Source organism: Hyalella azteca, unplaced genomic scaffold (genome assembly GCF_000764305.2).
Source record: "Hyalella azteca isolate HAZT.00-mixed unplaced genomic scaffold, Hazt_2.0.2 contig12860, whole genome shotgun sequence".
In the NCBI taxonomy this organism is placed as follows: Eukaryota; Metazoa; Arthropoda; class Malacostraca; order Amphipoda; family Hyalellidae; genus Hyalella; species Hyalella azteca.
This window is the reverse complement of record NW_025942804.1, coordinates 87,622-114,116: the sequence shown is the minus strand read 5'-3', so window position 1 is coordinate 114,116 and position 26,495 is coordinate 87,622. Positions and strand designations below refer to the sequence as shown.

The 26,495-nt window shown below is 37.3% G+C and overlaps 1 protein-coding gene across 1 annotated transcript; it reads left to right on the top strand.

Annotated features, from left to right (window-relative positions):
* Positions 1-447: 447 nt before the first annotated feature.
* LOC108671541 (zwei Ig domain protein zig-8) lies at positions 448-25,091 on the top strand. The gene is made up of 8 exons (XM_018159096.2): positions 448-1,385; positions 12,771-12,889; positions 13,888-13,965; positions 16,139-16,271; positions 17,117-17,173; positions 21,719-21,891; positions 22,852-22,981; positions 23,989-25,091. The coding sequence occupies exons 1-8, from the start codon at positions 1,319-1,321 to the stop codon at positions 24,114-24,116; spliced, it is 885 nt and encodes a 294-aa protein (XP_018014585.1). The 5' UTR covers positions 448-1,318; the 3' UTR covers positions 24,117-25,091.
* The last annotated feature ends 1,404 nt before the right edge of the window (positions 25,092-26,495 follow it).

Sequence of the window (26,495 nt, the reverse complement as noted above, 5' to 3'; positions counted from 1 at the left end):
CGGCAATTTATTTTAGCGCGTAATGCGCACCATGCGTAATCACAGACGGCGATCGGAGTGCCGACCTTGCCGTGCGTCGCGTGTCGGACGTCACTTAGACGCAGTGCGTCGTATCCTTCACGGCCCCAGCGTCCTGAAAAACGCAGTACAGGGCAACTGCAGCCCCAGGCACGCAGTTCCAGCGCAGTACAGGGCAACTTCAGCTCCAGGCACGCAGTTCCAGCGCAGTACTGGGCAACTGCAGCTCCAGGCACGCAGTTCCAGCGCAGTAGGCACGAAGAAACTGAGAGTAACAGCACTCAGTAATAATGCAAACGTATCTGTCTCAAGAGACTTTAAAAAAATATATCTGAGATCGTGTATAACGAGGAAATTTTGTTTGTATTTTACAATTTGAATGTACCGTTATTCTCTATTTCAGAAGTTGAAGCAGACTCGAATATTGCAATATTTTTTTGTGTTCCAAAAAAATGAATAATATAAGAGCTCCATTGCTTGAATTATTTGTGACTTGAGCGCCAGCAGTGCAATATTGATGTAATTATAAAATGTTTCCAGGATTACCTTTGCAAACTTTCCAACAGCGAATTGAACCTAATATGGTTTACTGTCTAAATAAAAAAATTTATTCAATATGAAGTGTTGGGAGCGCAAGGGCTTCCCAAACTTTTTCCAAAATCTAATATGTGACGATCGGTGGTGATTTAATTAAAATTAATATCGAAACAGTTGAATGCATTGTATAGTGCGCTGGTCGATTTATGGGCAGTAATAGAGCAAAGACATAAATTCATGGATTTTAAACTTAAATTTCAATTAAATATCGGCTCCGTCTTCAAATATTGAACAAGGTTGTTGAATTACGAGCTAATATGCAATATACTAGCTTAATAGTGACACTGTGAATTTTTTTCTTAAATATCTCGAAGAAGTAAACAATATTTAAAACATAGATTAAAAGACTTCCTTGTGGTGCCACATACCGTTCCTGAAGATTAAACGCAATTTATAATTCAGTTCACTGTAAAAAAAGTTCACTATGCCCTTCACCATTGCTTAAAGTGCGGCGGAATAAATATAATGGCAAAAGTTACTAAAGAAAAGTGAAGACATTCATTAAAATACTTACTGTCATTATTTTCAAGTGAAGGCATAAATAGCTCAGAGTTACCGTGTAGTGATACTATAAATATTTAATGCAGTGCTAATGAATTAAATATTATATAACAACGGCGAGGTCATCAGGATGTGTGCGCACGACGCAATATTCAACGTGAAGAACTTTATACGCTGACGAGTCTGTAGCGTGATCGCTTACATGGCGGACCACAGCTTCACTACATACATCGTCTCCACGATAGTCCTGCTTCTGCACCTGCCAACAGGTACGGCATGATTGTTGTCTCCACGCTGCTTCTGCACCTGCCAACAGGTACGGCATGATTGTTGTCTCCACGCTGCTTCTGCACCTGCCAACAGGTACGGCATGATTGTTGTCTCCACGCTGCTTCTGCACCTGCCAACAGGTACGGCATGACTGTTATCTCCACGCTGCTGCTGCACCTGCCAACAGGTACAGCATGATTGTTGTCTCCACGCTGCTTCTGCACCTGCCAACAGGTACGGTATGATTGTTGTCTCCTCGTTGCACCTGCACATGTCTTCAGGGACCTCATGGCTTGTGGCAAAGGTTGGTGCCAGGAGGCAATTGATCAGAAATTCTTTAGTTTCCGAAATACAGAGAAGTTCTGAATGAAGCTACGATATCAGTAGATAATGGCTAAAAAAAAAATATTAGGGGAGATTCCTTGGATTTTTATTTTAACATTTATAGATAATGCCGATTACGTTTTAGGGTAGTAAAGATATTGCAGTCTTCATCAAAGAGTTCAAATAAAAATAATGCATGAATTGAAACAATTATGTTCAATGGTTCCAATTTTAAGAATAAAAGAAATGTAGTGAGTAACATCACTAACATGTTATTGGTTGAAAGTTAGCAGTGGCACGTGGAAATGTCTCCTTATTGCTCCAGAAAAAACACCAATTTTCATTAAGCTAAAGTATGAGATAACTTATTTGTTGGGAAAGAACGAAAGAAAACTCATTTTTTCGATAAGCTCACACCCATGAGACACAGTGACTGCGCAAAGCGGCGCAGTCGGGCATGTATAAGCGTGGGATGAAAGTCAGATCTTGTGAGAGGAAGAGCTTCGGTGAGTGGTCCTTCTACGGCGTCAAGAGATTATTTGAGCAGCAAGGGCACAAGAAAGTCTGATATAAACATGAATTTCCAGTGATTTATTATTATTTTATGCGAATTGTTTGCATAAAAAGGCTTTTCTTACTGCCTGAAGTGCTTGAAATGTTTATTCCTCTTATTGCTGTTATCATATGACGCATAAGGGACAAGTTTTTAGCAGGAATGATGTCCGTAGATTAAGGCCTGTAAATAATGTAGGGAGTAACCGCATACATCAAAGTGAAAGTGCACAAAAAGTTTTAAAATGTTTTTACACGAACTCGGATTCCGTTTTGAACAAAAAAAGTGAACTGTTAACTGTGTATTTGTTGGGAAAGAACGAAAGAAAACTCATTTTTCGATAAGCACACACCCACGAGACGCAGTGACTGCGCAGAGCCGCGCAGTCGGGCATGTATAAGCGTGGGATGAAAGTCAGATCTTGTGAGAGAACGGGCTTCGGTGAGTGGTCCTTCTACGGCGTCTAGAGATTATTTGAGCAGCAACGGCACAAGAAAATCTGATAGAAACATGAATTTCCGGTGATTTATTATTATTTTACGCGAATTGTTTGCATAAAAAGACTTTTTCTTACTGCCAGAAGTTCTTGAAATGTTTATTTCTCTAGTTGCTGTTGTATTCATATGACGCATGACTCAAAATGTTAACAGCACATTTTACTGTTATTTAACTTTAATTTTTGTAGCAATCGCAAGGTCTTTGGGATAATTGGATAATTGGGTCATCTAGTATCCCATTCTGCTACCTCAATCAACCATGCGCATTCGCAATGTATATATAGGAATGACAGGGACTTTAATTTTGTCGCTATCACTTCTTACTCAACGGATGGGAATTTTTTTGTTCATTCCAAGTCCCGCTTTAAATAGTTTCCTTCGCTTAAATTCCCTTACATTCTTCATGTTCGTTGGAGTCTTGAATGCGTTTTGTTAGTTGGTTTTATTCACCATATTGCATGCCTAATTTCTTCTATTGCCCTCTGTAATATTCTGATCACTAACATAGTTACGAACTCTTAATTATTTTTAAGGCGCCAGAGAGAGAGTCTTACTTTTTTCCTCTGCGCCAACAGTCACGAGAGCATCGCACGCTCGTCGTCAAAGTATACTTCATTAATGGCCTATAATACTATGCCATGGGTCAGCGCGAACTTCATATTTAGTTTCGTAGAACTTTTCCATAAAATTATTTTATTACTGCGGAAGACAATTTGACGAGGTGATCTACAAGGAGAAAATTTAATAATGTCGTCAATAGTTTTTTTTTATCCACTCAAAAAAAGCAAGTTTCGTGGACGTACCCTGCACAAGCGTTATTCCTCTCAACATGTATCTATCACATGAATCAAGTCCAATTTTTAAAAATTCTTTGCTACAATTTCAAATCAAACTTCAATAAATTATATCCGCACACGGGTAGTAATAAATAGTTTATTTCATCTTCATCTAATATAGGCTGCACATTCACTTATTCATTCCCGAGCGGGAGTTGGAGAGAAGTCGATAAATATATTACCACTTCTTCAGGAAACTGTACAAAACTTACTTATTCCAGGTGGAAATTCTTTCTGTCATCTTCTGCACTTCTCGAGTGCGCACGTGTGAAATTCTAATCTGTGGGGGAAAATTCCTTACTTTCCAGTGAATATAAGTTTAGATCTTAGAGACTTCACTGTGCAACTAAATGTTTTTAAACTCAAGTTTAAAATGCAATTTTGTTTCTTGCTTTTGTAATTTGTTTATTATTTTCGCAGGAGATCGCCAATTATGTACGGGATGATTTTGCGATGAGTGTGGAACTTTAGAAGATGATCGTACAGTTTTTAAAAAACTGATCGTAAAATGTTAATATGCTTGTAAGTTCCGACTAAACATTGACCACATTATTATTTAACCGTTCAAGTTATATATTTGAGTGATGTTCGATGTTTTCGGCTATATAATGACAACTGCGATAAATTTATACAGGAAAGTGCACCTTTCTTTGAAATTTCAATGACTTAAATAAGTCATATCGAGTTTTATCATACCGGTTTAAGACGATACAAGGTATAACCTCCAACCCTAATCGTGCCCAGTCTTGTAATTTAAAATATTATTATTATTAATTATTATTATAGTGCTGTAACTCTATTGATTTACTTAACTTACAAGTGAAGTCACTCAGTGGTTCCTAAGTTGCAGCAGGACTTTGGTGTTCAATTGTTTACTAAGTAATTGCGAAGTTCATCATTCTTGTTGTAACTTTCGACTGCAGTTGTCTGCATTTACATATAGAATTCAACTGCTCACTTTTTCGTTTATTTAATTGAAACTTGTCCAAGCACATTTAATTCTCATTTTGAAGTCTGTGAGTGTTGTTTTTGATCAATACGAAACTAGTGCGAGTATTTTATAGATACAAGTAAGCGTCCATGCTTCATTATAAGGAAAAGTATAAGATGCTCCCTCTTCGTGGAAATTTCTATTTTTTCAAACCTCCTGAGACTGGAGTTACCCACGCAGATTTGCAGTTGAAAGACTTGCCTTTTTAATGCTGAGAAGTTCCCGTAAATGACTTTTCCAAACAGATTTCGACTCGTTTTTTGCGTGCCATTCAAAATACTGAGTCAAAGTAAATTGGCCAAATAGAAAAAGACGCGCATCGATTCACGACATCATGTAAAACAGCTTCTTTCGCTATCGTCCGCAATCTGGCCGTGCTGATTTATGGAAAGCCCTGAGTCCGGTTAAGTAAGTAAAGCATCGTAAAGCAGCCAGATGGGGCATAAAATTGTACTGAACTAAAGATGGCCTCCCCTGCGACATGCAAAAGGGAGCGAACCAGCGATCTCCCTCTACCGCTGCCTCGGACTCTCAGTCGCTGAGTTTGTTCGCAAATGTTCTTGAGATCCAAGAAATTATTTCCGATAATATACAAAAAATATCTTGAATTTATTATTTATCGATTTGAGTATCAATTTGGCTTTCATAGATTATTTATTCATCTTGAAACATTATGATTTACGTATGACTTTTCACAAGTAGTATTAGTAATTCTAGTTACGGAGACGCGAAACAAAAATTGGAAATTCTGCTATAAATAATGCGGTTTTCTTTATAGTAATACGCCATTGAAACAATTTTTTTGTTTAATTTGAGTGTAGCCGCAATTAGACCATAGCGTGCTCCGAAGCTTTTGTAGTTCGTATCTATGGTAAGCTGCAATGAAGCGAATCTCTGTTCATCCTATCTCAGTTTTGTTTATTTTCTGTGCACCGAAAGACACAGGTTAAAACATTCACGTTGAAATGCCTGCATACAGAGCGTCTTGCCAGAACAATAAAGTACGCAACTCCGGAGCAGTTCTCCAGAAGTTACGATCACTTGTAATTAAGGAGTGTCGGGAAATAAATTGCACGAGTACCCCTAGAATATCACCGCAATATAATTGCGCCTTGCCAGCTAGCATGCTCCATTCCACACTAATTTAGCCATGCAAATACAGGGCTTGAGGAATACTGCTGGAAAACTTAACGAATTATGCATAGCGTGCCGTAGAATTTTTGGTACACAGCACGAGATTCAAACTAGAGTTGGGTTTACGCGGTTATATTTTATTCCTGCTACTCAGCCTGTTCGCACTTATGCTTCTAAAATCTTTTTTAACAAAGACTGAATGATACAGAGTTTCTTCGCGGCCTTTTAGTCGGTAATGCACCACCGCACCACCCGACACAAGGCTCTTTTTTGTGGGATTTCTTCAGTAAGAATATATTGCAGGAGCAAGCTACTTTTTGGGCATAAATCGGGATTACGATGAGAATTTCGAATAATTAGAGGCTGTTGAGGGGAGATGGAATTTAGCCCCCCCATTGTTGCCTGAATTCCGGGAGGCTTCTTATCGCAGTCTCGAAAAAAAATTTTTTGCTGACGCTGAGGAAAGATCTGCGCCCAGGCTTGAGGAAAAATATCGCAGATTGTCTCAACAAAAACACATTTGACCTCAGACTCAAATTCTCTGGAAACTCAATCCGCCCAGTGATGGAACATCACAATTTGCAATATATCATTTGATGTTTTGATGGTGACATTTTTTACTGAAATATGAATTGCTCTGAAACCTGACTCGTGGTTTCTAATTTTCCATCACGGAACATTTAATTATACTAAACATGGTAGAGATAAATTGAATATATCAATAGTTGCCAAAACGCGCCTGCCACCAACGTCAATGCAGCACATCGAGTCTGAGCAAATTAAGTAAATGGAAATTTGTAGCACGAATCTATGTTCAAGATATTTTTTGGAAAATCGTAGAATCAGTACACGAATTATATCGTAAAATTGATTTTCCTCAACCAAAACGTACGAATCGATAATAAAGAAACATTCTTATATCACCTTTCAAATTTGTAGCGCTTAATATTTCTGGATGAATTTTAATTTTCTCTTTCCTAATCTATTGAAAGTGGTATGGTAGTATAAACACAAAACTTTTGCATTTTTTCAGAATTAGCCGCCTCTTGGAACATTCATAATCAATCTTTTAGATTAGCCTATAAACGCACGCAAATTTCAGATGTTATTACAGGCTGAACATCACACGACAGCAATAGTTGGTTCGGTAGTGGCCGATTCAGACCGCTAATGTCGATTTGATTGCACCTCAAGCGTTGCTATGAGGGAACCGCGACAAATTTGCTACGGGCCGACTTTGCTCGAGCCTGTTTTAATGTCAGCTATATCTCTGACGGAATGATGGAAATTAGCTGTTGAAAGTTCATGGATGACTGGTGAGTTCTCCTGGGTGGTGCTGGTGAGTTCTCCTACAAGGAAAGGTTCAAACCTGCTTTAACGAGCGAGCTGAAGAGTCATGTTACGATAAGAGACGTTTTATTTTTAAAGGATGTAATCCTACAAAACTCAGTGCTAAATTTGGCCGACAAGTAATGTGTGTATATTTGATCAAGTAACAGTTCTGTCACGTTTAATTAGATTTTAATTGGGATGCATTTCACTCCTTTGTTCGCCAGGTCTTGTATTCGGGATAAAAAAATATAAAAGTGACTGTAGTTCAATGTGCGACCTGGATATAGCTAATAGTAAAGCTCGTTTGCTGCCATTCAGAAACTCAGATGAAACAGTTTGTGCAAAGCTGAAAAATCTATAACACTATCATGAAGAACTGCCTTCAAACTGCTTTTTCAGACTCACAGTGCAATTTGTGACCGCATTACCTTGATGAAGGCGTTAAATAATGGTAGCTTGGTCAATAATAAATGTCTAATAAAATTAAAAATTTCGCATTTAACGCTCTTTGGCTTCGACGTGGAAAACTGACCCAACTATAAAAGTTCCATGACAGATATACCCGACAATACAAACTTGTATGTAAACTGACCCGACTATACACGTTCCATGACCAGCTATACGAAGATACCTCTTCGTTTAGCTGGTGCTCGTTTACTTTTAGCAGCCTTCCTAAAATGTCGCAATCACTGAAGGTCACAATCTCTTGAGTAGCTCATTGAAGACAGTATGGATCAATATGATCTCATGAGTCATATTGAGACACTCTATCTCACGTCTATCTCGTGCGGCCTCTAACAAATTCGATGCAAAACAAAGACACTTAATTGGCAAATACATATTGCTCAGAAAAAGTGATGGTTTAGTGCGATAATTGTTTGATTCTTATGAATCATGTTAAAATATGTCTTTAATTTCAATATTAGATTATATCTTTCATTTTTTAAAGTCATTCTTAAATCTTGCAATCGCATGAATTTTAATAGAATTTTTCATGAAAAATTCATGTGAATTTTTGCAGTCACATGAATTTAATAATAGAGAATTCAAAGAAGTACTTGAACGAAGCACTCGCAATCCAATATAATCTGGGGGATTTAATCTAACTCCATGACACAAATGATTTATAAAAACAAAGGATTTTGTGAGGCAGATGCGAGTAGGATATTTTTTATCATCTAACACGAAATATCACTCAATTCAACGTGAAAATAATGAACGATTTCACAGAGAAATACGTATTATGTCTAGTACATTAGAAATGTTTTAATTTTCCTTAAGTAACCTATGGCAACCTCATTTTAGTAACTTGCATCGAGCGTGACGTCTGAAGTTGTTCTGACATTCTCCTTCCATCACGCACCGATTAAAAGTTTTACGGCAAGTTCAGACGCTTCGTTGAGGCGCGCTATTTGACGTCATATGCGCCGCTATGAGATGGATGGTGTCAATGCTTCATACATTCCCCAAACTAACACTTCTGTGTTATTTCTTTGAACTTAACACGATGCATAACCATAGCAACGGCTGTCTAAACAAGATTCCTACGTTTGGTGTTATTGTTGTGGTGGGTGGGGTGAGGGGAAGCTATTATGACGAGGTATCACAATAATTAGGCTTAAAACGCTTCTTTCATCACCAGGCCGCAATTTGCATCTTTTGTATGGGATCTAAAAAATCCATAAGGAAGCGGAGCACAGAATTTGAACCGCTTGATCTTCTTGAGGTATAATGCTCAAAATATTATTTGACAAATGTGTGCATTTCAATAATGAATTTAAGATGATGGAATCTTAATATATAGTATAAATATCGTGCGTTGCTCTACCATTTATCTATTGCAAATTCGTCCCAAGATTTTGAAGAAAGAAAAAGTAAATAAGGAGTTATATATTGGGTAGTTGGACGCTCGTTAAGAAGTTAGTTAAGGATAACAATTTTATTTTAAAGTTTTCAATTTATTTCACACGAATCACATCTTTTGACCCCAAAAACAAGAAGCTAACAGATGTCACCCCGAGCCTGGCAATAGTTTTTAGTGCCTCGCCTTGGCAGGCCCTCCCGAGGCCTACACTCACAAAATTGAGCAGGTCATATTGTTCAAATTGTCACACACTTTTTTAGCAACAAACACAAGCAGAAAACGAACGTAGCACGGATACATCTTCCAGCCGCGCCAAAGCTGCTTAGAGTGACCCACACTGGCGCAAATGTGCATCAATGTTTTGATTAAGTCTCTAATTTCTGTGTGGCATCGACGACGAGCCTGTCGCTACCCTCCATTTCACCCTCTACAAATGGGCTGTACTCCGCCCTCTTTTCCCCTTGTTGGTCGCCAGCCCCTCGCTAATGTCACCCTGATGCTATCAAAGCATATAAAATGGTTTTATATATGGAATAAGTATCCGTAATTTTTACGACGTTTGAATGAGGCCATTGAAAAAACAATCTTGCGTAGTCTTACGATTGATTACAAATTACAGTAGTCAAATTACATTATTATTTGCAAAGGCACTTTATAATTGAGGCATGCACGACGCACACGTGTATACTTACAGCGCGCACACAAAGCTATTGCACCGCCCTAATCGGTACAACAGTTTTGCAGCGTCACACGACGCAATAGCGCAGTAGTATAAGCGCCAAATTTCTATGTCGTCACTAGAATTCTTCGACCCGTATTTGTTTCTGCGAGCGTTCTCGACCGCGGCCGTCCAATTACAAGCACCGCGGCTGCATTTTTAGCCCCGTCGCGTCCGAGGTTTAGGGCTACAAGATTTATCGGAAATTCGAGAACTCTGTTCCTACTTTTGCCCAGAGATATCGGGCAAGCTGAAATTCTATATTACGTTGCCAAAAAGTTGACGCATGTTTTTTATTGCTCACCGCGACTCAGACACGAGATCTGAGCGAGCGGTGGTGATGGAATGTCGCGAAGGCTTCGCTGCTCTGAAATTCTCGCGTCACAAACTCGGTAAAATTATTGGAAGCTTCTGAGGTTTGGCAAAGAAGAAAACTTTCAGGTCAAACTTTGGCGACGATTTCTTTATCTCAATTGAAGTTCATTGAGACGCTGCCGTTGAAGAAAAACGATTTTTGCGCTTGTAAAAGTGATGAGCATTTAGTGCGTTAAATTGGGGCTGTTTTTGTAGCTATTTTTCTATTAACGCAAGTATCTTAACTGACGTAAAAAATATGAAAACGTGATTAATTTGTGCTTGAATCTAAATCCATCTAAATTGTTTACGAATGAATCAAAATTAGTAGTATAGGGCGAAAATTTGTATTCCTGGAACAAATAATTAATATTTTAATTACATAGCTAAATTATAAATTATTTGTCTTATTCTAAAGTTTTAGTTCATCTATTTAATTTTTTTCTCAAATTCGTGTAAATAAAGTTTTCTTGCCATCTGTCGTAAAAAAATACCTCGCCATTCTACGTAAAAATCAGTCTCACAATAAAATTTTCCGTGCAGAAATTATGAAGTAATATTGCCCGCCGTCATCAAATCCTTCCGACAGTTTAAATATTTTTCATGGTCTTTTCAGTAACTCATATGATTAAATAACAAAGAGTGACTAGAACATCGCAAAAAACTTATTCTTCCGCAAACGTTTGTTTGAGTGCCATTAGATTGAGTCTTGGGTAAATCGCGCGTCTTTACTCACAGGTAAATTAGACGAGTCTTCATCAGGAAAAAAATAAAGCTAATAAAAACATTTGTAAACAAAGAAGTGAACACAACTAATCTCAGCTAATTGATTGTCGCACAGCTTTAGTTATTTGCCGTCAACGAAAAATAAATTGTTTTGCACTTTTTATGCATGGGTTGAGCTGACGATTATAGCACATCTAGCGGAGCGCTGTAAATCATTAATTACTAACGCATCGCACATCAAAGTAATGATGGGAGTTATATTTAGAAGCTGCAAATTTTAGAATGTCTAAAATGTGAATAATGGATGAAACATTGTCGATATCACGTATTTTTGAATGTGGCTGGTTTTCACATTCAACCTAATGGCCTATTATTGATTTTGCTGTAACAAATAAGAACAATCACAAAGATTTTAGGTATACCAATAGACATGCATGGAATTTATTTCAACTGTATCCATGTATATATATGACATAGATTTTGTCAATTATTATCAGTAACAGATTGTTCACGCAGCATTCACTAAAATGTTCTAAAAAAATTTTGACTGATGAAGTAGCATTTTTAAAATATGTTCACTACTTCTTTCGAACCTCTGTGCGATGATAAATATCATAATTAACATCATAATATCATAATCATTAATCATAATAATAATTAATAATAATCATAATAATAATTAATCATAATTTTTGTTTATCTACGACTTCTATTCAGTAAAAATGTTTTATGCAACTTTTTTAGTTTTAGCCTTTATTCTCAAACTTAGAAGAACTCCTCGAGATATTGTGAACTACATTCATAATAAATTCTCATGAATTGAAACATTTATGGTTCTCTGATTTCATTTACACTACAATTAAAAACAATCAAAATAATCTTGCCAGCGCAATTCATGTTGACAGCAGAAGTCATACATATTAAACTTAGCTTTACGGATTATGTTGCGTCGGGATACGAACTTGGAAGCAGCGAGAGAATGTCACCAAAAGTTCGAGCCGGACTGCAGGCGGTTGCAATCTCTGTCCGCAACTTGCCAACGAACTCATCAACCTAGAAACTTAACCGGAAAATTTGGGATATCATGATGAAAAGTCAGCTAAAGAAGGTCTTCAGGGCATAAAATTGAAGTTCTTTTGAAACCGTTAATTAATTGACCAGCTCAAGATTGTATGAATTAAGTTATTAGTATGAGCCATTTTGTAATAGGGGCGAAAGTATCTAAGTTCATTTTCCTTTCATTATTATTATTGTCAATTGTTCACAGCGCAGTAAATGAATGTGATGAACGTCTTGAGCATTCTAGCGTTTCAGATAGAACTAATTTATGGTATTTATACTATGTGCAAGTCCACATTGAATTTTAACGTTTTGCAATACGTTTTCTAGCGTTCATCGCCGGATGTCCTAAATTACCAGCCGCTCCCGTATCAACAGGAACGAGAAAAATCAAGTAATCAGAGTAATCAATATGCTGTTTATTCAACAACGATAAATCTAATATTCCAAATAAAATCGTATAATAATAACACCTCAAAGTGACACTTCCCGTCCTTGGTTGTCTAGGACGACATTTGCTCACACGTTCAGGATACCTAAATTACTAAGTTATTCCTCTAATACTTAATCACTCCTCTAATACTTCCTCTTAATTATTAATCACCCTTCCGCAATCCTTATTTATTGAAGGATTTCCCCAAGACATTGATTGTATCGCGTTTTTCACTACTCACTTCTCCACACTAATAAATTACTTCCAGATTACTTGGGCTCCACTTCTTCATTATTTAGATTAATAAATTTTTTCTCACATACCTTGGAATACACTTCTTAATTTTCTATAACAATAAATTTCCGCCCCGTACTACTTCTTCATTAACTAAATTAACAAATTAGTTAATTTAATTAATTAGTTAATTAACTAACTAACTAGTTGATTTAGGTAAAGCGAAACCTTGGTTCTCACTTCTTAATTACCTAAATTAATAAATGATTCCCCCCTGATTCCTTGAGTTACACTTCAAAATTACATTAGTTCTCCCTGATGCCCGGCAGGCACTCCGGCTAGCTGGTATCCGGAGCCTCACTTCATGCGGACGGACGGCAACGTGACGGTGACGGAAGGCGAGCACGCCTTCCTGCCCTGCCGTGTCGCTAACCTCGGCGACAGATCCGTGAGTGAATTTTGAATTGGCCTCGCATTTGAATTTTTACATGATGTGCGTTTGTTACAATTTCAGCGAACGACTTTTGGTTCGGGTTTTCCAGATAATTTAGATACCATGAATTTTGAATCAGCCTCGCAATTGAATTTTTACATGATGTGCGTTTGTTACAATTTCAGCGAACGACGTTTGGTTCGGCCTTTCCATTAAATTTAGATACGATACGCATTTTTGACTTTATAGTGAAAGACCGCAAGTTATTACATTATTTCGGAGTGTTGCGTCTTATTAAATGCAAAGATTAAATGTGAAGGAAAGTTAGTCGAATAAAAATTGTAAAATTACAGACCTAAGTTGCATTTTAAGCGTCTCACTTTGGACGTGAGTGTTCACACTTGCATACGATATGCGTTTGTTAAAAATCTGATTACCCGCAAATTATTGCACTACTTTTTAAAGTTGCGTCTAAATAATGCTCAAGTTCAATCCTCCTTGATTAGATAGTGACACTTTAGAATTTAGATAGAAAGTCTTTAGGATTTCCTGAGGGGACAAGAAAAACAATAATTAATTTTCTGACTTGTTTCAAACTAAAGTGATACATGCATCAGTCAACTAATCCGCATTAAAAACTATTTATAACGATTTACATATTACACTTATTTTAATAATGGAATAATTTTGTTGCTGTTGCTCACGAAATTTCGAGAACAAACCATGAATGCATAATATAATAAATATTCTTGTGAAATAACATGAAACATTGGATACGCAAATCCTTTGTGCGCCGACTGATAATAAATTAGCTACGGTCTAAATCCAATGATATTGAATATGCTAATTCCATGCATTGAAAATGCGAAATAAAATTGAAACAAATGCTGCAGAGTGGGAGTAAGTGAATTAGATAAAAGTAAATTGTCTCAATTCTTCGTCAAAATGTTTATATTCGTATTTAAGTAGTTCTATATTAATATTATGAATAGTAAACTCGTTATATTTTTCAGGTAACATGGATGAGAAAACGTACACTGCACATCATATCAGCGGGTACACTCACTTACTCACCGGACGACAGATACAGAGTAAGTAAACGTAACTCCTTATCTCAAATACTCAAATAAATTCTTTATTATAAGATGAACCCGAAGATTTAACTTCATTTTTGCGATTTAAATCCATTAATTAGTCTCAAAATCTTTGTTAAAATCCTTATAATTTTACTTTAAATGTCTCGTTTCTTTTCCATTCACACTGAGCGACATTGAAAAATCGACTGTTCATCTCCACACTCTTACTTGTCTAAGGTAGGAGGGGGAAGTTGACAATAAATTCTACTTGTCTGACAAAATTCGCTCGGTGTCAGTTATTGTTATTATTTATGAGTGTGACTTTAACGCACACAAAGCCCTTACTCTAGATATTTCAAAGCTTAGATCTCCCTATGAATATAGTAATAAATTTTTCTACGAAAATATTACCTATGTATTGCATGACTGTCATGATTTTATACCAATGACCTGAAGTATTGTTTTTCCTTTAATGAATCTTCTATGGACGCAGGCGTTGAAAAGGTCCTGCTCCATGCAAGACAATAAAACTAATGAATTTACATCCCTACAATAAAGAATGATTTTTGGAGTCGAGCCTTAACGAAATCGTGTAACATGCGCTCGCTAATGCAGTTACGTTTCACCCACCGCCGCGTGTAACGAGATTATGGCTGCCGAGTGAACAGGTGTGAATCTTTGATAACAGCATGATTTTATTAACGGGGACTAATTGACCATCATGTACCGTTGTATATCCTGTGTAAGAAACTTTAAAGCCAATAATATAGCGCTACCATTTCATTTGTCGTTATTGACACTTTTTACCATCAAACCACGCGACAAATTGATCATATTAATGTAACAATCATATAACCTACTATGTGTTGGGGTGATTCAGAGCCTCTTACTGTCATTGGGAGTTTTGTTCTTGTCAATACAGTTGTGTTCAAAATTAATATAGCAATTATTCTCGGCTGTTAATAAAAAATCGAGATTGGTAGTGTGAGGGATTTGGATTCAATGCTTGAGTGATGAATGAGTTAATCCAGAGCGGGCGCTGGAGATGCGGATGGCGTAACGCAGCAGTTAACCGGAACGTATTGCCGGCAATGTTCGCTGCAATGGCCGCTACTGTCACTAACACCAATATTTCAATGGGATATTCGATGCGGAAATCCAATTTTTCCGTCATCCACTCCCGTCAATTGATATTCAAAAGATATAAGTTATTTTTCTGATATGTAAAGGATGATGATCTCTCAGCTGTGCATTTAATATGTTGAAACTGTATATGGGATAAAATTTTTGAATTTTTATTGTAATTCAAGGCCGCCTTCAGCCAGCCATTAAATTAATTCCGCTAAAACGAATCAACGAGCGGAAAAATTTCATGGGCATTGAGGCAGGTGGTTAAAGAAATGCATCATATTAGATGCAGGTAATAGGGTGTTATTTAATAAGGTAATATATCAGGGGTAATAGCACACTTAGGCCGCAGCGATACAAAGCCACATCGTTAAGCTCAGACGTAGACGAAGCTGCTCATCTTAGCGAGGCGTCGCTGCAAATGTTGCTCAGTTTTTGAGACGTGAGGCAGCTTTCACGATCGTAAGTTCTACGATGATGTAAAATTCGTGTACGAGATTAATATTTCACGGTAATTTTTTTTTTAATTTGAAGCCTTAGACATGTTTTTCAAGGTGGATTCTCAGCTGCACATTGAAAGTATCAGCTGACATTATTTCTCGTCAATGGAAATTCGTGTGACTAGCTTCAACTCCATTCACTCATTAGCAAGAAAGTGTCGATTAAACATGAATAACCTACTGCATTTTACATATGAACAAGATGAACTGTTTAAATGCTATCGCATCATCGAACATTTATCTCATACAAAAGTAATACTATAAATGAGTAACGTTCAAATCTGAAAGACAAAGCTAGTTTTGCTATTACATAAAAGCGTAAAAATTTCACTCATCGACCAGCTTTCGGATCACTTGGACGTGTGAGTTTCAATGCATCGCGGAGTATAATAAAGTTACACTGGAAAGAACTGTTTATTATGATATTATTACGAGAATTATGCTTGGAAATAAAGTTGTGGTGCAAGTGCTGCTTCCGGAACATGTGGCGGGGTAAAATTAAATTTTACAATATTTTATTGGGATATTATTATGAGAATTAACACTATATCGTGGTGAAGGTGCTACACCCACCGGGCACCGATGAGTGGACGCTACACATCAAGTTCGCGCAGAAGGCGGACGCTGGGTGGTACGAGTGTCAGGTCAACGCTGACCCCAAGATAACACGACCTGTCAGACTCATCGTTATCGGTAAGTTGTTCTTACTACTGCGTACCTGATTACTTACTGTTGTGTATCTTTTTTATTTTGGTTGTTCTAAAGTTGTGGACAAAACAGATGATGTCGTCTATGTCCTGGGTCAGGTCAACGCTGGTACAAAGTTAACACGACCTACATGTCAGACTCATCGTTATCGGTAAGGTTGTTCTTACTACTGCGTACCTGATTACTTAATATTGTGTAACTTTTTCTTTTGGTTGCCTACCAACTTATGGGCAAAATAGATTATGCCGTATATATCCAGGATCAGGTCAACTCTGGTCCAAAGATAACACGACCAGGCAGACTCTTCATAATTAGTTTCGTTATTCCTACTATTGCGTACCTGCACATGGATCTAATAGATGAAGCCGCATGATTGCAAGTGACAAGAATATTTATACTTTTTCAATCACACATCCAGGCAAATTTTTATTGATGAGTGTTTTTGATAAGGTCGTTGTTGAGAACTTGTTTATCTTAGTGACAGTTGAGCGATTGTTGTAAATGAGAATTACTATGAATGTATCCTTACTTAATTGGAAGCCAGACGCATTTGCATGGTCGTTATTGATGAGATAATTCCGATAAATTCAATTTACTTGCAGGCAGTCACATGATCGTTATTATTCATAGAGCGCCTATAATAATAACAAAATTTAGAAGCCCTTGTGGGGACAATAAATATTTGCGTTCATTTTATAACTCGCTGCTGTGGTCGGAGCTTGCAGCCTCCATGCGGCAGTACAACAATTACCACAGATTTTGCAGCGTTTCGTATAACTTTAATAAACTACAGTATAATTTATTGAAATATTTCTCTGTCTCTTTTCCAGATAAGAACGTCGACGACCCCTTCTATCTGCATGAGGTCGACACGCTGCCTGATAACAGTGAGTACAAGTGTTGACGCATGTCGATTTAGGGAGGAAGTTTCAAGTTGAGACTATGTACAAATTGTAAGAAAGTACATAGTTGAAACTTTGGAAGGTATAGAGTTGAAAGAAGGTATAGAGTTGAATCTCTCCTGATTCAGTGAGAAGGGATAGTCTAATCTCACGTTTCAGAGTGATGAGTAATCCTGTAAGTTTTAAAGGTAGAAAAGATTCGAATTGAAAATTGCTTTCCAGGAATTGGAATGTTAACATTTTGAATTCCAACAATAGAAGTTTGCTGGAAATAAATGTGAAGTCGAATAATGCTATTTTTATACAAGTCAAATCAAATGCATATATTGAGGTATCTTTAGCTTCTCGGAACTAAAAGCTGTTTAGGTTCAGTTGTTGTGGTCATCAAGACTTGAAAATTATAGTCGAATCATAAGCGGCCATTACTTGGAATAAAGCTTACACGGGAACGATTTGGTAAACACAGCTAAGCGCATATTTTCAGGATAACGAATATAAATATGAATACGAAACGCAGTATTCTACTGAACTTCCAAAGTGACTTAAGTCAGATTTAACTTGGAATTAAATTTTTATTCGGCTTTTCCTATGCATTACGACTGATACAATTTAAACTATAACGAATACTCTCGTTATTATTGAACTAAAAACCCATATTTATGTTTGAACAATAACACACTAATACAAAACTATTAATCATATTATCAAACTAATAAGAGTAAATCACTTATACTGCAGGAGTGCATCTGCAATATCTCTATCAGTAACAGCTGTTTATAGCCATTAGTGTCAGGAGGTAGAGGCAGTAATCATGGAAGTGGCTAGCGGCTAGCAAGGCTGTAATTGGACAGGTTAATGGTGTCAACGACCTACACGCCCCACCCATCGTAATTACCGACATCATAGCAATGCTCGCCATACTCCCGACTGCCCACTCTAACTGATGCTACCATTAGAGGAACAAGTCAACTCGGGGCTTTTGAGACTGAAGTAAAAAACTGTATATATACACTTGAATTGCTCACTTGACACGGCATTACGTACTTCTTGTGAATTAAAATTACGGGAATTGTTATTCGCATTTAAGAAAGTTATTCATATCGAATCAGGTAGAATTAAGTTTTATGAGTTCATGTTAATAATTTTTTTTATTTTGAAGTGCACTATCGGCTAAGGCTCAGGGCCATGCCGAGTAATATCGTCGATATAGGCTCAGATTTTGTTCACGAAGAATTCTGTAGTGTCGACGGGCGCAATGAAAGCGAAGACAGAGTTCATTTATATTCATAGGAGGGGAAGCACCGTGTCCCCTCGCAGGAAAAACGGACGCTCATCCGCGGCACAGCGTTTTGAAGTGAGAGCGCGTTTTTTATGCCCCCACTGAACCCATGCAGCTACGGGCGAAATCTGCGAACGTTGTTGCTAACGGTAGAGAAAAACTCAGGTGCTCAGAAACCCATCATGGGTGATTAACCTGTGACTAAAAGTCTTTTAATCTCGAAAAGAGATAAATGCATTCATTCATCAGTAGAACGGGGTTCTTCTCAGACTCAAGTTCCCTTACGCTTATCGTAATTACAATTTTCACCTTACTGATCACTGTCACTAACGATGAATGGCATGGCACTATTTTCTGCGAAACAATAATTTCTAGGAGCGACGCTCCAGGACACATGGAGGCGGCATTGGAGGGTATATGGGCTGCGATAGAACAAGAGTACGCTAAAGCTTATGAGGATAACATTGTCATTGACAAAATCATAAATAGACGGTCACAAGCTAAAAAATTTCCATGTGAGGTGTACCATGTGATACGAGCGACAATGGTTAAATCTACATATGTAGCGCACAATTTAATTTGACAATTATCGGTGTACTTATATGTGTAGCATATCACGTATAATAACGGCTTTAACTTACATAACCGATTTTTATTCCATCTTATTTCAAAACTGATGAGGATTTTTAAATCAAACAAATAGTGCATCAAATCACAAGCTCCATCATTCATTCACGTACACTCGAAGTGTAATTAGAGAAATGATCACGTTTGTGGTTTTAAGTTTTAACGAGGGCAAGTTTTGGTACAAAAACAATCACCGACCGAGACTATAGCCTTTGATGTGATGAACGTCTTATTTTACCACTAGCGATCCATCTTGTATGACACCAATTCCTCAATCTTTTTTGTACTAAAATACGATGGTTAAAAGAAATCAAACGCAATCTTGATCCATAGAACTTTATTTTTCTGTTCGTGAAATTTTATTATAGCTTCAAACCGTTTCGTAATTACGAGGTCAAAAATGAAAGTTTCATAATTTCTTTAGGTACCGAAAAAACAGTCATGTTTAAGTGCTCCAGGTTACGAGAACTAAAAAGATATCGATAACTACTCATTTTCTTATCGACCACTGAATTATAACCAAAAAATTATGCATGTTCAAATCTAACTCAAACGTTTTCGCTGCATACGATCCTTGTTCCAAGGAAATGAGACAGTAAATTTCTTATTCCGTATATATTTTTAGACAACACCGGCGTCACTCGTATTTGAACTTTTCAAGAACGTGTTTCATCTAAATTCAGCAGAATACATTTCATTGAAATATTACAAAGTAAGAAGAGTAATACGAAAGCCCGGACATCTGAATGGATGGGCCACAGCCCATCGATCATGAGCTTGTCCACAATTCCTGTTCGCTAGCCTAGCAGGAGGCTTTTAAAGCGACGCTGCCACACACCAATCACAATCATCAATCACCATCGAGACTCAATAATTCTTATTGCATCACACACCCGATAACATTTCACACCGCCTCCACTTATCGTCGATCCCACTGCCTTAGTTTAAACAAATTACTGTGATCCTTTCAAAGAGTTGAAGGATTGTCGATTCTAAACTCCAGCTTAAATTTGAACATCAATCATACCAGGACGGATCGTAAATCTTCATGCATTCCGTGGAGTTTATCAAACTATTTCACTTTTGACTTTTGATATTACATTGAAACTAACAAATACTTTTGACATTGAGTGATACTTGATAAACTATTATTTAAAAAATTGGACAGTAGTTCATTATTTCTATTGAGTAAACACTGAATTTTCGTGCCCGGTATAAAGTCATCAGTATTATATATTGTGGAATTAAAAAACTTGTTCTCACTTAATCCACATTACAGCATTAAAAGCCCCCACGTGTGCGGCGGTCTGAAGTTTTCTACGTATTTAACAATGAAATGTTCAATGTTTATGCTGCAATGTGAATTTTTCTTATGAATAAAATGCAGTCACTTTATATCCGTCAAGACTATCATAGTTGACAGCTTGCAGCGCATTTATTAGCCAGAAAAATTATGTGCGAATGAATATGTGAGCAGTTATTTTAATTTCAGTATTAAAGCAACACAGGTTTAATACGTGTAAAGCTTGGTAAATTCTATTTTGATTACAGAATACGAGTTCATCAACTAGACTTACCGCTTTCGATTTTACCTAATAATTTTGTTTATATAACATTAGATGATAAATGTCCACACACATGGTATTAATTTTTCTCATTGAACCTTAGTGGAAAATTCCATATTTCTTCATCGTTTAACGAATCTTGTCAATTAGTTAGTAAATAGTCATTGTGCAATGAATCTTGTCAATAAGTTAGTAAATTTCGTCATCGTGTAAAGAATCTTGTCAATAAGTTAGTAAATATCGCCTTCGTGTAACGAATCATGTCAATAAGGTAGTAAATATCGCCATCGTGCAACGAATCTTGTCAATAAGTTAGTAAATATCGCCATCGTGCAACGAATCTTGTCAATAAGTCACTGAATTTTCGTGCCCGGTATAAAGTCATCAGTATTATATATTGTGGAATTAAAAAAACTTGTTCTCACTTAATCCGCATTACAGCATTAAAAGCCCCCACGTGTGCGGCGGTCTGAAGTTTTCTACGTATTTAACAATCAAATGTTTAATGTTTATGTTGCAATGTGAATTTTTCATATGAAAAAATGCGGTCACTTTATATTCGTCAAGACTTTCATAGTTGCCAGCTTGCAGCGCATTTATTAGCCTGAAAAATTATGTCCGAATGAATATGTGAGAGTTATTTTAATTTCAGTATTCAAACAGCACAGGTTTAATACGGGTAAAGACACATACCCGTACTTAACATTAGATGATAAATGTGTAATATTTTTCATCGAGTCATGCCACACACATGTATTAATTTTTCTCATTGAATATTAGTGGAAAGGTTTATATTTCTTCATCGTGTAACGAATCTTGTCAATAAGTTAGTAAATTTCGTCATCGTGTAACGAATCTTGTCAATAAGTTAGTAAATTTCGTCATCGTGTAACAAATCTTGTCAATAAGTTAGTAAATATCGTCATCGTGTAACGAATCTCGTCAATAAGTTAGTAAATTTCGTCATCGTGTCGTGGCGCAGGTAGTTAGTAAATATCGTCATCGTGTAACGAATCTCGTCAATAAGTTAGTAAATTTCGTCATCGTGTCGTGGCACAGGCACGATAGTGGAGCTGGAGGGACCAGCCCAGCGCTTCATCCAGCTAGGCAGCGTGTTGGCCGTGACGTGTATCATCAAGCACGAGTACCAGAGGGGACCAGCACACGTCACCTGGTACCATGGCGGCACCAAGCTCGACTATGACAGCCCCAGAGGTGGCATCTCTTTACAGGTAACGCCTGGTAATAAATGCGTGCACTCACAACATAATGGGCCACCATGTCCAAATAACTACTCACTTTGCTGTTTTTCCTTCTCTAGTGACTCACCCACAGCACGAACATAGAGCTGACGTAGCAGTGATACACTTTTTATTCAGGCCAACCTGGGTCAGGATGACTCATAAAAGGGTATTCGTAAAAAGTGAATCGCTATTTGGGCAACGTCTTTCTCCTTTCACTGTTCGAGCGGAGAAATGTTTGCGTTAGTAATTTTAAATGAAATTCAGACACGAGCCTAGAATTCATACTTCACAATTGAGGCGCACTTTTAATTCGGATAAATATCGTCATGAATGAATATCCTCACAAATGAAAATGCAATGATGTACGTCAGTAAAGTGTCATGTTAGTTAGCAGGTTTGTGATCTCATGCAGGTAAATGAAGAGAGTTTAGGCTGATCGTGAGAGGCGATTAATCCATTTTGCCTCGGCAAATAAAAAAGTTGCGGGCGTAATTTTTTCATAATATTTTTTTTTTCATTATTCGAGCTTCGTTTGGAAAATATTTTGAGCTCAGCCAATTTAGAAAGTTTGAGAAAGTTACTGCGATAGTAATTTGATCTATTGTCCACGTTTAGGCGCACCTTAAATTCATATACTGCTATTAAAACGTTGTTATCTATACAGTGCAATTTACACAGCAATATTCACACAACACATTGGGAGGCTTTCATTAGCACACATCAGCACCTCACCACCACAAGTACACATAGCGGCCAAAGTACACGTAGCGGCCTATGTACAAGTACAAGTAGCGGCCTACGTATCCGTAGCGGACTGAAAGTACACTTAGCGGCCTAAGTAGCGCCCGTGATTGGTGGGTTTGACTGTAAGAGTCGTCAGTGATTGGCTGACATGTAACAAACTCGTAAACATTTTTGAGACTAAGCCTCTCTTTCGCTGCCCCGTAGACCGAGAAGACCGCCACGCGGACGGTAAGCAAGCTGCTGCTGTCGTCCGTCCAGCCCGGTGACAGCGGCCGCTACTCCTGCCGTCCGCACTCCGGGGGACTGGCCTCTGTCACCGTACACGTGCAGGCTGGTGAGTTAACCTGGACACGTGCAGGCTGGTGAGTTAACCTGGACACGTGCAGGCTGGTGAGTTAACCTGGACACGTGCAGGCTGGTGAGTTAANCCTGTCTCTTATACACATCTAGATGTGTATAAGAGACAGACCTGGACCCGTGCAAGCTGGTGAGTTAACCTAGACACGTGCAGGCTGGTGAGTTAACCTGGACCCGTGCAAGCTGGTGAGTTAACCTGGACCCGTGCAGGCTGGTGAGTTAACCTGGACCCGTGCAAGCTAGTGAGTTAACATCTAAGTACATCTAAGTACATCTAAGTAAAACATCTAAGTACACATTGAAAAAAAGTACATCTAAGTAAAACTTGATCCGTGATGCTAGTGTTGCGCGATTCATTAATTGCTTAATCATGTAATAATTCAAAAGATTTTAACTTCTAAAGGAATTTCTCAGAGTTGAAAATTTGAATTACAAAAATGCGATGTTTACCTCATTGTACCGACAAAGATCCATATGCCGTACGTCACTTAACATCTGCAATGCACAGTCAATTTTTCAGTTTGCCAGAAGTATGGTGCAATTTACGCGACAATGTTTCAGCATTACGAAGTTTCAAATTTAACTGTTGACAATTAAAGGATTTAAAAAAGTTTTCTTTTTTTCGTATTCAGTCGAGTTCAAAGGAGACAATCTCATCAACCAACGAAATTCTTTCCGCAGTTGACAATTTAATCCACAGCTCTTCTCTCATCTCGGCGGTGCATAGCATATCTATGGCAAAGACCTTTTCCTGTGCAATGCATCCCACGAAATGATACTCGGATGAAAATTAGGAAAATAATTAAAAATTATTTTTGACTAATATCATCAATACTAACATCATCTTTTTAATTTATCTGTGACAATGAATTTTAACGGTTACTTCGAATTTAAGAATGAATAATGACTTTGCTGCGGATATAAATTTATTTAAGGTCAACGAAATATGAATTAAGTTCAGAGTATATATGTGTGTTTCTACAGACCAGCAGCAGGCCGCAGTGCAGCAGAGCAGCTTCAACACGTCTATCAACAGCAGGATACACCTACGCTACGTATTCCTACTCGCTGCTATCAGCCACATCATCCTATTGCACACCTACTATATTTGAGACATGGTTTTCCAGCAGCTAGAACCACCTCACAATATTATAATCGTTTCCGGCATTACTGTTACCTGCTTGATATTAATGAGTTAATTTCATAATTCAAACGAAAAACCAAGTGTCTCGGGGAAAATCCTGTAGCTATTGTGTCGGGCGACGGCCGAAATACCGGCGCTAACTAACTTCAATTTAGCTCTAACTTTGAATGGATTATTAAACCTAGTTTTTATTTCGTCGTGAGATGTGCTACACGGATATAATATGTGTAATCCCACAAAGCCTTCCATCATTTTCTTCATTCATCCGACAGATTTATAATATTCGTGGTATAAATGTTACTGATTTCATACATTTCAATATACTTTACTAAAGCGCGATTGTCAAAAGATTAAAACTTCGGACAATGATGTCTCTCATATAGAGCGCTGTTCCTCATTTATCCTGACGAACAAAAAATATATTTATAGTCTTGTAATCCGTCTGTTCGGAAATGAAATAAATTTAATAAAACTTAAAGCAGACAAGCTCGCTCGAGACAAGAAAGAAGCTATTGAAACATTTGACAATGCCACATCCAGGAGCTGTGTGAAAAAACAGACGGCGATGTTGACTTAATGCATTTATTGCCACAGTCTCCCTTCCCAAGTGTTCGTTAATTCACAGCCCGGAATTTTGCTCTGTATTTTAAACTCTTGTGTCGCTCGAGGAAATGCGACCGAGAAGTTCGGGATGGACTTCAGTTTGTCGAGAGCTGAGGAACACAAAGAAAGTTTAGGCACAACTTGAATCTGTGTTGAACTTGGAAGAACTTTAGCCTCATGTGAAAACATTACAAGTATTTTATGAGGGTTGGACAAAGAATTAAACGAGTTGGACTGGCAACTGAAGATTTAATTTATTTTATTGTCATCAGAAGATTTGTTTTTCTACAGCAGGCATGAAAATATAATTTTTTATTGCATGCATGGAGATTTTTTTATTGCAAGCATGAAATTCTTCATTTCATGTGCGAAGACTTGATTATTTTATTGGACGCGGGATGTTTTTATAATTATATTTCTTGCAAAATCATTTTTATTTTGTGTGCTAGGGATGAATTTACTGGCAGGCTTTTAGAGAGTACAAGGTTTAAACATTAACACTGCGTTAAAGGAAATTAATAGAAAAGTAGAACATTTGAAACCAATTACTATTTTACCTGAATTTATGAACATGCTCTTACAATTTAAAGAGTTTTGAGAGACATGTTAGATTTTCTGTTAACACTGGCACTCAGTTTTCAGTCGCTACGCACAACCATTTATAAATTGCTAAGATTTCGTTATTTTTCAGGGCAATTTTGCAGCAATAGCGCCATTATGAACTGAGCTTCATTCGATCAGCGGTTTCGGCTAACATTTGATTTCAAACCTTGCGTGCTTACAAAACATATGTGTTACTAATAAATAAAAATCTGTTTCTTAACAAACTCGCTCACAATTTCTTATTTTTTCATCTTATTTGGAGCGGAGAACCGTAAAAGAAATTAAAGTTCTTGCTTTTATAAAAAGCAAAGCTATCCTTGTTCGGGTTTCTCATCATTTATAGCGAGCTGTCAATTGCACGGTCTGCAGTCTTCTTTGAAATTGCATGTCGAGGGGAGGAATGTTTCAGAAATTGTTATTGGGGTCAGGGAATATACGGTCTGAATAATTCACTCAAGCAGTCCAACAATTGTGATTAAATTGCGACGGACTATCATGTGCAGGCCGCGTCAAACTAATTCAAATGTGGCCGTACTTCAGCACGATTTTGATCCAAATAAGTGCGTCACGAATGTTATAAATAGTTAATGTCCGTACGTGTAACGTGATACGTGTAACATGGTGCATGCAACACAGTGCATGAGCTATAAAATTACGCTGAATGAGCATATATTTACGCAAAATTTTCCAATCACTGCGAATAACTTAGCTAAACTTATTCATTATAATAGTGCCATATTTTGTTGAATATTCAATGAGTAAATAAATTCTAAGCATGTCGAAGAATATGTACATATTTAGGAAAAATCTTCTAAACATGCTTTTGATTCTTCTAGAAATAAATACGCCATTCTATGAGTTACTTATGGTGATTCTATGAGTTACTTACTTGCTCAGAAACGAGCTGGACTTATTAAATGCTCGATTATTGTATAAATAAAAATTTTTCTTCAAGTCTGAGTTTCCAGTATTTTTATAATCCATTCCACTATGCTTAACTGTAGAGAAACTTTTCTGTGATTTTGTCCAGTCTGAGAATAGACAAACTTTTTGTGCATAGACAAACGTTCTGTGCATAGACAAGCGATCTGTGCATAGACAAACGTTCTGTGCATAGACAAGCGTTCTGTGCATAGTCAAA